General features: G+C 44.1%; 1 protein-coding gene across 7 annotated transcripts in view; it reads left to right on the forward strand.

Moving 5' to 3' along the window:
• Window positions 1–4,757: 4,757 nt before the first annotated feature.
• LOC132213024 (testis-specific gene 10 protein) overlaps window positions 4,758–13,976 on the forward strand; it is a 127,704-nt gene continuing 118,485 nt past the window's right edge. For 5 of the 7 annotated variants that reach the window (XM_059658995.1, XM_059658996.1, XM_059658994.1 and 2 more), the window contains exon 1: window positions 5,050–5,136. In XM_059658995.1, the coding sequence (XP_059514978.1) occupies window positions 5,080–5,136 (57 nt within the window). In that variant the 5' untranslated portion in view covers window positions 5,050–5,079. Of the gene's footprint in view, window positions 4,870–5,049; window positions 5,137–13,976 lie in introns of those variants that run through there. The other 2 variants (XM_059658998.1, XM_059658999.1) reach the window with 2 other exon arrangements.

Here is a 13,976-nt window from a genome sequence, read left to right on the forward strand (position 1 = left end):
CTCGCCAGCTGCTGCCACGCAGCAGTGCAGGCTCGGTGTTATTGACTTTATTTTCATGAGAAGCCAGATCACATCGATTCTCTACTCAACATGCTGGAATAATTTTGTATTTCAGAGTAAAAGCCAAATTCTCTACATATGGTATCTTCAGCATAGGCAGAATAATGGCCTCCAAAGACGTCTAAGATTGCAGATGGAATTAAAGCTGCTAATGAACTGACCTTGAGGTAGGGAGATGATACCGAAATTGGTGGTTACCAATGTAACTGCAAGAGTCTTCATGAGTGAAAGAGGCAGGAGTGTCACTGTGATGCAATGTGGGAACCACGTGACAGGCCATTGCTGGCTTTGAACATAGGAGGGAGCCTGTAAGCCAAACAAAGTGGGCAGCCTCCAGAAGGAATGCGCGCTGCTGCCCCCTTTTTTTTTTTTAGACCAGTGAGATGCATTTTGGACTTCCAACCTCCAGAACCGTAAGGTAATAGATGTGTGTTGCTTAAAGCCACCAAGTTTGTGTTAAGTTGTTGCAGCAGCAGTAGGAAACAGATATACAAAATAAAAAGCTGCCATCTCAGACTCCTGTCTCTCACTCCCTCTTTGCCCACCCCATGACCTCATTGCTGTTCCTCAAGCACATGCCATGCCAAACCCTCTGCTGTGTCAGGGCCTGTGCACTTCCAGTGGCTCAGCCTGAAACAGGTTTTGAATCACAAAGCATTTCTGTGGGGGATGATTGGTGAGATGGGGCCTGAGACTAAGAGGAGCCAGCTGACTTCTGCTTTCAGCCATGACAAGAGACAGGGACCAGATTTATCCTCATGCCCTGAATATGCTAAAAAAGGAAAAATACGAAACACATGAAAGCATGGTTTTAAAATACTGGACAATAGGCAGTGCAGGGGAGTAATTCTCAACAGAAAGGGAATTAACGAGGTGAGCCCTGGAGTTTCCAGGCAGTGAGCAAGGAGGGGGAACCCAAACTGAGTCAGTTATTTGAAGGAGTTTGGAAGGTGGAATTCAGAGTTTGTGGAGACCAAAGTGGCTAGAATTTGGAGAGAGGAGAGGAACAGTAAGGGAAAGCTCCAGAGAGCTGCAGCGGATTCCCCACAATCCTTTGGCTGAGTACTGATCAGTGCATAGGTGAAAGGAAACTATTGCGGCCTGGGAAAGAACCAGCAAAAGGGGAAGGCAGACACACAGCCAAGAATAGCATTCCCATCAGCCAGAATGGAAAGAGCTCCTAATACATGGAGCACTGAATAGAGTCCTCACAAAGATCTTGGCTCGGTAATGGGGCCAAATTAGCCCTAGATAAAGACTGTTTTGGACCTAACAAAGCTTAAAAGTAAGCTTCTAAAGCAGCTCTGACCAACATAACTTTCTTCAATTATTGTCCAATACTATACTATATTGTCCAATACTATATTGTCCAATACTATATTGGACAATACTATATTGGACAATAGCCATGTGTGTACATTTGAAATGTGTATAATACAAATGAGGAACTGAAATTTAAATTTTACTTAATTTTATTAACATAAATCCAAATAGACATATGTATTTAGTGGTTACTATTTTCGACAGGGAAGCTCTAAAGGATCAAAATATTTCCAAGTAAACTTACTGCATCTCAGAACAAAGTCTAAATATATTTAAAGAAAAACAAAAACCTCCAGCATCTAACAGTATAAAATCTGCAATGTCTGGTAGCCAATAAAAACTATGAGCTATGGAAACAAGCATAAAAATATGACCCATAAATAGGAGAAAAAAGTCAGTTGATGGAAATAGAAACATATCTGGAAATGACACAAATGATAAAATTAGTATGCACTGAACTTAACAGCTATTTTAATATATATTCCATATTTCCAAGAAGGTAGAGCAAAGCTTGAACATGATGGGGTAAAGAATGGAACATATTAAAAAGTCAAACTTCCAGAAATTAAAAATACAGTCCTGACCTGTAAAAATCCCATTGTGGATGAGATTGACACCATCAAAGAAAAGAACAATGAACTTAAAGATATATAGAAACTATACCATGAAAAAAAAATAAACAGAGCATCAAGCAGCTTAATATATGTGCAACTGAAGCCCCAGAGGGGACCAGGGAGGTATTCAGGAGAAAAGGCAAAATAGAAGTGTTTTGTTTGTTTGTTTGTTTGTTTGTTTTTTGTAGTGCAGCTTGTGAAATGATGGAGAAACTAAGGGAATAGAAAACCCAGACCTTAGAATTGTGTAGGTGTGTGTCATAAGGGAGAGCGCAGAGGTACTATGAAAGGGTTAGTTGGGGCAGGATTGAACACTGACCACTCTTTGGATTTTCATTGAGGGAAGAAATGTTTCATTTTCTTGGGCTGGGAGAGGCAATCAATCAGATAAGAAAAAGTGAAATCTTTATGCACTGCTTTGGCAATAAAATGATATTTTTTCTCTACATTATTTCCAAAGAATTTTTAGCAACATCTAGGCAGGGTACATAAATGCTTAGTTGTTTTCCCTAAGGCAAGTACCTTTCTACCTCTTATATTAAAAATCCCCTCATCCCCCCAGGTCTGCAGCTCTGAGAGTTGTGAGGTTCATACATTTTTCCCTATTTCTTTTCAATAATGCTAGATAACGATGACATTTTATTCAAAATCATCTTAGTATCTGAAGAGAAAATAAGATTATATATTGTTCTCCCTAAAATAACTTTTTAGGTTGGTCTTTGAGAGCTCATGCTTCTTTGTAACCTATTCTATCAATTAGGTATAATTATATTTCAGAGGACATATACCTCTTGGTACTGTTACTGTTGTAACTAGCTAGTTAATATCAATAATAAAAAGGAGCAAAAGGAAGGCCAGACATTGTAAGCATGGTCATCTGGACAGCTTCACCAGGAAGCTGCAATTTCACACACGGAGGGAACCACTGGTCCATTCCCTGCAGATCACTGGGGGGCAGGGGGATGATGGGCACATGCGCAGTGAAGTGCAGTTGGGGTGACTAGGGAAGGTGCTTGCTGTTAGTCTAGCCTGCAGAACAAAGATCTTGGCTAGGGGGTGGAACCAATGCAAGTGTGTGAAATCCTGCAGGGTTCCCTGTTAAGCTCCTAGTTATAACCCTGAGACAGAGAGTTCTCCCGTTCTTGTTTCTCTTGCTTTGTTCCTGCTTCCTTGCACTCACTTGCTCTGTGACCCACGCTAGCCTGCCATGTGTGGACTGGACTTGAATATGGAGCAGAGACTCTGGGCAGTGGCTTTGATCTTAACCCTGCTGAAGACAAAAAATGGGAATTCTTCCATAGGGAGATGAAGGGAGATGGGACCTTGAAGGGGAACTCCCTTAAAATTACATCATCTATAAATCTTTCCATGACAACTCATTTTCCCATGGGGGCTTCAGGAAATCCTTACTCCCATGGCACCCCAAGAGCTCCACAGCCACCAGTAACAGGTGGCTCCCCAATAACAGGACCTCTGACTTATCTAAAATAGCAGCAACACTCAATTTAATTTTTTAGTATCTAGCTATACTTACAAACTATAGGATATCTGAAAATAAATGCTACGAAATATGAGAAAATGTTACAGCACACATAATGAAAAAAAATCAGAGCAGAGAATGGAAAACATATGACACTTATATTTATTTAAATGCACTTCTATGAAGAATTTGTTCTAACTTAAAATTTGTTTATGTCTGTCGATAACATTTTGAGGGGGAAAATGGAATACTTACCAGGCAAAAACAGGAATTGTTAGTCTCTTCACATGTGAGATTATTTTTGAAATGCACATGCTAATACTAAGTCAAGATAATAAAAAAACAGCTTTAAAAACCTAGTTATCTATTTCATCTGTGGAGAGAGAGAGAGAGAGAGAGAGAGAGAGAGAGAGAGAGGTAAAGCCACCAATAAAGTTGAGAAGCCCTTGGGTTAAGAAAGGTGGGGCATGTTAAACATTAAGAAATATTACATTGACATTTCAAGTGAGGCTCCAAAAATTTAGCAGAATAAAATGCAGTTCTCATTCTTTTTCACTAAAAACTCTTCTACTTTTAGGTAATGGGTTAATTTTAACATAATTAAAATGGCCAAAAAATATTATTCCTGGTTAAGTTAAAATAGTGTTCCCTAAATAAGAGAATTGGACAGGAAAACAGTCGATACAACATTAAATATCAATTGCGGAGTGTACCCTTTCCTTTTTTTGGTTAACCACCAGTTTTTCTGGAAAGGGACCGGCGTGTGGAGAAGGGATACCAATCAGGAATCTACGCTTTCACTGCTAGTGCTGCCACTTCCCAACTCAACCCTGACACAGAGCTGACCCTCGCAGACTGCAGGTCCCTGGCGCCCATAGAACAGACCGGCCCTCTCCCTGGGTGCTCTGGCAGGACCCGGCCTGAGAGGCGGGAGGAGACCCCGCCAACCTCCCAGGACCCACGAGCAGCTCAGGGGGATAAGGAGTTCACTGGGTCCAGATCGGCGCCTGATCTATGGGGAAAGTGGTACGACCTCTTGGCAGCAAAGCTGCAGGTGTTTCAAAGCTTTGGGAAAGCTGCGGATGCGCATGCGCATCCACCCAGGTACCGCTGCCTTGGAAGAGGGCTAGCCCCTGTTACTAGGAGACCGGACGCTCCTGTGGAAACTCGGCGCTGTGGGCGTGCGCCTGCGCGGCGCGGATGGCTTCCCTAGGCGTCTGCTAGGGCTGGCACGTGAACGGACGCGTCGCCACGTGCGTGGGTGCGCGCGCAGGGCTCGTAGTCCCAGCGAGAGGGAGCGTCGAGCCAGGTACGCGTGCGCACAGGGACTGTGGGCTTGAGGAAAGGATGTGGAGCTAAGGCGCCAGGAAGTGGAGGAAAAGCGCCCCTCAGGTACAGAGCGTGAGGGCGGAGTCGACGGCGGCGCGGGGCGGTGCCAACCGCTCCGCCTCCTTCCCGTCAGGTGTCGTCTTCCACCACCTGCACCTCCAGCGGGGCGGGGCCCGGTCCATTTGGGGATGGGAAGGGCGGGAAGAGGGCGGAGGATGGAGATGGGGTGGGACTCGAGTCCCTGCGGGAGGCGGCGGCCTGGCAGGCGCCGGGATGAGCTCCGAGGCGGCGGCTGCGCCGAGAAGTCCCGGGAGGGACCTGGCGCCCCAGGTAGAAGCCGCGGCGATGGCCCGGTGGGGGCCCAGCAGTTCCTGGGCCGGAAGGCCTCTGAGGAGGCAGCGGCCAGGGGCGTGTGTGGGGTCGGGGCGTGGTGACCCCGAGGCAGGGGTTCGCGGCTTGAGCTGCTGTGAGGGGCAGTGGCGGCGGAGCTCGGCCCCGGGAAGCCCTCCGGGAGCCGCCCTGCTCCCGCCGCCCTTTCTCGGGAGCGCAGGGCTGGCCAGTTCCCATGGTGACAGCTGGGCGTCCTGCCGCCCTGCGCTGGGTTGCGGGGGGCTGTTGGGTTTAGAGACGCCGCGGACGGAGCTGAGCCTTGGGAAGTCAGATCGGGGAGCCCAGCGCGGCTCGCGACTCCCAGCCTCTCACTTCTGAGCTCTTGGCAGACTTCGGGGGCGAAGGGCCGAGAGGAAGGGCGTCCTCCTGAAAACCATGTAATTTCAGTGCCCGGGAAAGGCAGGGTGAGCGGGCTTTTGTCTGGAACTAGTGGAGGCAGTTGAGAGCCGAGGCAGTCATGGGCCTGATACCCAGATACGCACAGGAATACGTTTTTCCCTTTAAACAAAGTCAAGGATCGCGGCAACAGGAAAAGTTTGCAAAGATGACGGTGTCCGAGTTTCCTTCCTCCCCCCACGCCCTTATACCTCCCGGTATTCGGTGTTTAAATGCCCTCTACTGGCATGTCAACTACGCCTTTTGTGGTTGTAAGGAAATAAATAACAGTCGGTCTTTAAGTAGAGGAAAATAGGTTAGTTATAAATGTAAAAGGAGCGTGTCACATCATTCAAACCTGCCTCCAAGATAAAAACTTTTTGGTTTTTATTTTAATCAACTAAATCAATCTTTTTAAAATCCTCACCCAGTTTTAAAATCCTCACCCAATCCTCACAGGGATATGTTTTTATTGATTTCTAGGGAGACAAGGGATACATGGATGTGAGGAAGAAACATCAATCGGTTGCCTCCCTAGGCTGGGATCTAACAGGCACCCTAGGTTTGTGCCCTGATTAGGAGTGGAACCCACAAAGGTAGATCGCTTCAACCAGCGAGCCAGCTGCCCAGGGCTAAATCAGTCTTAGTGGGAAATAATTAGGAAGGTACATTAATGAGATATTAATTTGAAAGAATAAATTTTGGCATTATTTAATGGCAGCTTCCCAAATGCATCTGATTTTAAATGTTTCTTTTCTGAAAAAAAAGAAAAGAAAAGAAAAAGAAAAAGAAAGAAAGAAACCACTTCTTTAGCCCAGCATCTGATCAGTTGTAGAGCTTTACCGGCTGTCTTTCTGTCTCTTCTCCAGTTGCTTGGTCCAGTTTGTTGTAGGATAATTTGCTCTTGAAGTCCTCCGTTACAGAGGCAGTTAGAGCAGGTGTTACTAAATTTATTCCCTTTTCCATCACACGCCCTTCTCCCCCGATGTAGCCTCTATGATAGCCACTTCCTCGATTTTCCTTATTGTTCCTCCATCTTTGTATGTGAACATGCACTTTCTAATTTGGCTTGCTTTTGAACTTATGCAAATGAAATTTTACTAAGTATTTCTTTGCATTTTGCTTCCTAAAACAGTTTGTTGTTCAGTGTTCTGATGTAAGAGTATCACAACTGATCTACTCTTCTCTTGGTGGACATTAAAGATTTTACAGTTTTGGTGAATATGAAGAACGATATTGTGAAGCTTCTTATACATGTCCCCCATGGTAATCTTTTATTTCCCCATGGTAATCTTTTGAAGTGAGCTAGTTATATGACATCAGTTTAAATACTATTAAATTCTGTAAGTTCATAAAAACCTCTTGAAAACAGCTATTTAACCCCTTATGTACCCAAGAGGTCTTCATAAGTGATTCCTCTCTGAAGACCTTTATGAACTTTTAAAATACAAGTTATTTCTTTACAGTATAATCTGAATGGAAGAGAAGTGAGAACTTTGGGTTTGAAGGGAATGACTAGGAGAGGTTATTTCTTTTTCATAGGAAAGGTTGACTCTTGTGGCTTTACTATTTTGTTTGAAGTGAATTCCCAAAATGTTTACTCACAGATTTTTATCACAAATACAAATATCTGTCTCAAAATTGTTCATAAAGTTTTGTGTGCTTCTCTGTATCTTTCTGTTAGTGAGGCTATTCCTTCCTACTTCAAGGTGTCTATCAGTTTAAACACTTGGGGACAGTTTTATAAAAAGAAAATAAATTGACCTTTTGTGGAACTAGCATTCAGAATCTCACATAAAATACCCTAGTGTTCTATCAAAATATTCAGTGGACATTTATTGAGTACATATTATATACCTGATATTTGGCCCAACACTGGTAATACCTTTTAGCAAATGATCTTACCTCCTTTTTTACTGAAAAATTAAAATTCTACCAGGCAGGAACTTGTGCAGATATCTATCCCTTGAAAAAATGGCCCTGGCTGGTGTGGCTCAATTGGTTGGGTTTCATCCCATGCACCGAAAGGCCACCAGTTCAATTCCTAGTCAGGGCACATTCCCGGGGTGCAGGCTCGATTACCCAGTGGGATGCGTGAAGGAGACAGGCAGTTGATGTTCTGCTCTCACATCAATGTTTTTCTCTCTCCCTTTCCCTTCCTCTCTCTTTCTAAAAATCAATAAAAAAAAATTTTAAAAACTTATTTCTACTCCTTATCTTAGTCTTCACTTGAACTTGCTTTTCTCTTTCCTGTCTCAGAGGACGGTACACAGCCTATATCTGGGTTTCTTGTTAGCCCAGTGGCCTTGTGCCATTAGTTAGCATTAACCCATGTCTTAGAATCTTTATTGTGTTTACAAAACTGTAGGGCTTCTTAACCTGGAGTACGAGAACTTAGAGGGCTCTTGAATCCCCTGAAACTATGAAGTTGTGTATGTGTTTGCATTTAGGAGAGACCCCAGGGCTTTTGTTTAATTCTGGAAGCTTTCCTTGATGTAAGAGAATTAAGAAAGAAGATTTTCTACTTTGTAATGACCCTTCAACAACCTTCGTTTTTTCTAACTTTCACTCTACCTCTCTTCTCACAATCATGCTTCCTTTTCCTTAGTACTAACTCATTTATTAGTCATCAAACTTGCTTCCACCCCATCCGTACCATTAAAACTTCTTTGTTCCAGTCATCAACATTGACTATATTGAAAACTAGAGGCCCTATGCACAAAAATTTGTGCACTCGGGGCGAGGGGCGGGTCCCTCAGCCGGGCCTGTACCCTCTTGCAGTCTGGGACCCCTCGGGGGATGACTACCTGCGGGCTTAGGCCTGCTCCCCGGGGGGATTGGGCCTAAGCTGGCAATCAGACATCCCTCTGGCAGCCCGGCAGCCCTCGGGGGATGTCCACTTGCCAGCGGGGAGCAGACCTAAGCTGCAGTCAGACATCCTTAGCGCTGCTGAGGAGGCAGGAGAGGCTCCCACCACCACCGCTGTACTGGAAGCCATCAGCCTGGCTTGTGGCTGAGCAGAGCTCCCCCTGTGGGAGCACACTGACCACCAGGCGGCAACTCCTGCATTGAGCGTTTGCCTGCTGGTGGTCAGTGTGTGTCATAGTGACCAGTCATTCCCAGTCATTCTGCTGTTAGGGTCAGTTTGCATATTACCCTTTTACTATATAGGATAGAGGCCTGGTGCACGGGTGGGGGCCGGCTGGTTTGCCCTGAAGGGTGTCCTGGATCAGGGTGGGGGTCCCGCTGGGGTGCCTGGCCAGCCTGGGTGAGGGGCTGATGGCTGTTTTCAGGCTGGCCACACCCCCTTCAGGGTGGGGGTCCCCACTGGGGTGCCTGTCCAGCCTGGATGAGGGGCTGATGGCTGTTTGCAGGCTGGTCAAGCCCCCCCAGTGGGGACCCTCACCCCATGGGGGTGTGGCCAGCCTGGGTGAGGGGCTGAGGGCTGTTTTCAGACTGGCCACAGCCCCTTCAGGGTGGGGGAGGGGTCCCTGGGTTAGGGGCTCAGTGCCATTTTCAGGCTGGCCATGCCCCCCAGCAACTCAAGCTTTCAGCCTCTCCTTTTTTCTTTTTTCCCCCCAGGGCGGCCTGGAAGCAGGTATCTGGGATTTATTTAACTTCTATAATTGAAACTTTATAGCCTTGAGTGGAGCCCAGGGCCGGTCAGGGCAGGCGGGAAGCTTGGCTTCTTCCATCGCCGGGGGCAACCCGAGCCTCTTGCTCACTCTAGCTTTGTGGCCATGGCTATCTTAGTTGGGTTAATTTGCATACTGGCTCCTGATTGGCTGGTGGGCATGGCTGGTGGGCGTGGATTGATGGTTAATTTGCATCTTTCTCTTTTGTTAGTGTAGATCAGGGGTGGGCAAACTTTTTGACTCGAGGGCCACAATGGGTTCTTAAACTGGACCGGAGGGCCGGAACAAAAGCATGGATGGAGTGTTTGTGTGAACTAATATAAATTCAAAGTAAACATCATTACATAAAAGGGTACGGTCTTTTTTTTTTTTTTTTTAGTTTTATTCATTTCAAACGGGCTGGATCCAGCCCGTGGGCCGTAGTTTGCCCACGGCTGGTGTAGATGTTTTATTGAGTACCAATTTTGTACTGTGCACCTTTCTAGGCATTACAGCTATTACAGTGAGCAGCAGATAAGAGCCTAGATCTCTTGGAGCTTACCTTCTAGTAGGGGGAGAAAACTAGTGAAGAAATAAATTGTATAATTTCAAATGATATAAGTGTAAATAACCTAACAAGAGTGGCTAGGAGAGATGCTATTTAGGTAAGAGGTCAGGGAAGAGCCCAAGAGCTGAGCTGGGGGTAAGATGGAGCCAGCCATAGGCTGGGCCTTAACATGGAATGATACTGGTTCAGTAGAGGAACAGAAAGAAAACCGATAAAGCTGGCGGGTGGACAACGAAGAGAGTACTAGGTCTGTTTAGGAAAGTGAAGGCAGGGCCCAAATCACACAGGACCTTAAAACGGTGGGTTTTATTCTAATTGCATTGGGGAGCCATTGGAGGGTTTTTGAGGACTTCATTGATTTAAAGTGATTCTTTTGATCTCCGTTTGGAAAATAGTTGCAGGGAGCAACATAGAAGCAGAAAGACCAGTTAGGAAATGTGCAGTAATCCATGTGCGGATGATGGTGACTTGAACCATGGAAGTGGTAATGAAAGTGTAGAGAAGTGGGTGGGTTTGGAGTTAGAACCAACAGGGCTTGTTGATGCATTTGATGGGGATCAGGGAACGAGGAGACAAAGGTGACTCCTCTGGCACTGCCTTAGGCACTGCCATTTGACCTGGGAGAGACTGGGAAGGAGCCTAGTGGAGGTGTGCTGAGAGCAGACTGCAGGTGGGAGAATTAGAGGTCTGTTTTACACAAGTTGCAATGGCTGTGGACACCCAATAAACACAATATAATGTGCTCCGATAGGGTGTGTTCATAGTTTTTTGGGAACATGTAAAATCCATGCTATGTCTTTTGGAGGGAAGTAGAACTCAGAAATACTCTTTTGTAGTCCTTTTCTCTATATTCCCTTAGCATCCATGTGCATTCATTCCTCTAGTGTGCACTAATCCTCCTGTACTCTAATTTCAGATTTATTAGTTCTGGAGTTCCCTAGATCATTGCGGGTTGAAATTATAGCTTTTTATTTGGTTTCCATATTTCTGGCCCCAGAATCTAATATTGGGTCATAATTACTCTGTTTATAAATTTAAGAATCGAATAAATGTGACTGTTACAGTCTGATAGTATGAACTGAAACAGTGATAGGAATGGAAGATACGAATTTGAGAGAGATTTTAGTGAAAAATCAGTAGGACTTGATGGCCAATTAGATAAGTTGAGTCACTGAGAGGAATTAGGAATAATAGTAATGGTTAATAATAATAATTATATATATATAGACTTGCTTAGTCCGGCACTTTTCTAAATGCTTTGCTTATATGAATCCTCATTACAGCTCTTTGAGGCGAGTACTGTTATCATTCCCATTTTATAGGTGAAGGCTTGGCCAGAGAAGTAACTTGCCTCTAGTCATGCAGCTAAGAAGCGGCAGAACTATCATAATGAATATGAACAGTCTGATGCTAATGAACACACGCTTAACCACTATGCTCTGTTACTTCCCAGTTGAGAATGATTGTGGTTCTCACTTGGATGTTTATGATAACAGTTTGCTGCTCCCACAGTACTTTTACTTGCATTCTCTGAGATCTGTACAGGAACACAAGTTCCATTCATAATCCACTTAAAGATCATGGGCATGTGGAGAATATTCTGGTGGCAGGCTAGACTAGGGCGTTTCAGATACATTGATTTATCTCCCTTTTTGCTGCCTCCAAAGCCAGTGCAGGGAAAGTAGCAGCTCTAATGTGATAGTCTCTTGGCCTCTTCCTACTTTTAATTTCTAGATTAGTCTGATGGGTAATTTTATAGAACCCACACTTGGCTATTGATATTTCCAAAGAGAAGAAGGAATATTCAGTTGTATCTGCTGTGGTACACTGCTTCATTGTCACATCTACTAAATTTTATGATACCTTCCTATTACACAGACAGCTCTGTGCAGGCTGGGGCAGTACAGAGAGCTCTAGAACATTGCTTTTTCTTAACATTCTAATGACCATGTGAGGGAGATGTACATCCAGAAAAACCAAATAGCTACATAAGTTGTTCTATAACGACTATATACAAAAGTGTCATTGAAGACGTGATCACTATTCGATGGAGAAGACAAAGAAAACCTCTTAGAGAATCTAGAATTCTAGCTGAACCTTAGGAATGTCTTCATTGTTAGTTAAATGGATAAAAGGGTGAGGGCAAGGCTTACGAATAAAAGATAATATGTTTCTGCCCTGGCCAGTTTGGCACAGTGGATAAGGCGTCAGCCTGCGGACTCAAGGGTCCCGGGTTCGATTCTGGTCAAGGGCATGTACCTTGGTTGCGGGCACATTCCCAGTGGGGAGTGTGCAGGAGGCAGCTGATCGATGTTTCTCTCTCATCGATGTTTCTGGCTCTCTATCTTTCTCCTTTCTTCTCTGTAAAAAAAATCAATAAAATATATTTTAAAAAAGATAACATGTTTCTGAATGTATAAAGAATGTGGAGTAGTTTGGAATAGGTTGTCCTTAATTGAGGGATTCTTGGAGGTGTCAAGTAGGAGATAAATTTGGAGTCATGGGAAGGAACCAAATTATAAGAGCTCTGAATGCTAGGTAGGCTTAGACTGTACCTTACTTCCCTGAATTAATTTGGGTTGAGGCCTATTTCAAAATAAGAAGATGGAGAATAAATATTAATTCAGTGCTTGTTTAATGGGATTTTTTATGGGTCTAGTGATTTGGTTTCCATATAGACCCAAGTCTCTATACTAGCCCAATAAGGATTGCTGAGCAGCTTTATGGAAATGCAGTATTTCAGGCATATTGTGAATAAAAATCTGCATTTTAATAAGATTCCCAAGTGATTTGTATATTCACTAAAAAAATTGAAAAGTACTATAGGGAGGAGTCATTTGATTCTGTTATTCTAAGTCAAATGTTTATAAGTAGGAACATATTTTTCAAGAGAAACTGTATAAGGAATTGGATTTCAGCCTACCCCATAAAGGCATAAATGATTCATAATTAGAAATACCCTGTGGGATCTAATGCTAAGTTCCAAGTGAGGCAATAACTGCTGGAGTGAAGAACAGAAACACAGACTTGTGTTTTGTTTAGGAAAAGGGAAAAAGGAAGAGACGTCTGTCACACTGCTAAGTGCTGGATTAGACATTGTGTGACATAAGCTTAGTGGCTGGGGGATCCTGATTCTGGAGTATAACAGCTGTGTTGCCAGGAGAGATCTAAGGTACTTGTAGGAAATTCTCTCTTCCTTAACATAAAGGCAGCCTTGATTCAGGAAAAGAACAAATTATTTTCCTAAATTATATAATTTCTAAGACACTTTGTCAAGTAAAAATGTACAATGTGTATTAGTATGTGTAGTATGTTAAAGTGAAATATCTTGTTAGTTTGCACATGTACAAATATGTATGTGGGAACAATTCCTAGGAATGGGATTATTTGTACAGAAGCTATGAGTATTTGTAATGTTTGTAGATTTTATTTAATTGATCTTCATAAGTATTGTGTCATATACACTGCCACCAGTGGTGTATAACAATACTATGTTATATATCCAACTATTTTATCTTTGCCAGTGTGAGTTAAAAAATGGTATCCAAGGTTGCTTCAATTTGTATCCCTCTAACTGGTGAGATCGATATCTTTAAATCTATTTAAAAGTCATGTATGTGAAGTATCCATATTCTTTGCCACTTTTTCTACCAAGGTATTTCTTTTCCTTTCTTATTTATAGGAATTATTAATACACTAGAGGCCCAGTGCATGAAATTCATGCAAGGTTGTGTGTGTGTGTGTGTGTCCCTCAGCCCAGCCTGCACCCTCTCCAATCTGGGACTCCTCAAGGGATGTCCGACTGTCCATTTAGTCCCGATCCCTAAACGGGCAGTTGGACATCCCTCTCACAATCCAGGACTGATGGCCCCCAACTGCTCGCTTGCCTGCCTGCCTGATTGCCCCCTAACCACTCCCCTGCCAGCTTGATCGACGCCTAACTGCTCCCCTGCTGGCCCAATTGCCCATAACTGCCCTCCACTGATGGCCTGGTCACCCCTAACTGCCCTCCCCTGCAGGCCTGGTTCCCCCCAACTGCCCTCCCCTGCCAGCCATCTTTGACCACATGGGGGCGGCCATCTTGTGTGTTGGAGTGATGATCAATTTGCATATTACCTCTTTATTATATAGGATTAGAAAGAAGCCAGCCCTTTGTGATATGGGTCGCAAACCTTTTTGGAAAACACAGGCCTAGAGATAGATACTTAATTTGCTGCTGACCC

Source organism: Myotis daubentonii, chromosome 12, assembly GCF_963259705.1.
Source record: "Myotis daubentonii chromosome 12, mMyoDau2.1, whole genome shotgun sequence".
In the NCBI taxonomy this organism is placed as follows: domain Eukaryota; kingdom Metazoa; phylum Chordata; class Mammalia; order Chiroptera; family Vespertilionidae; genus Myotis; species Myotis daubentonii.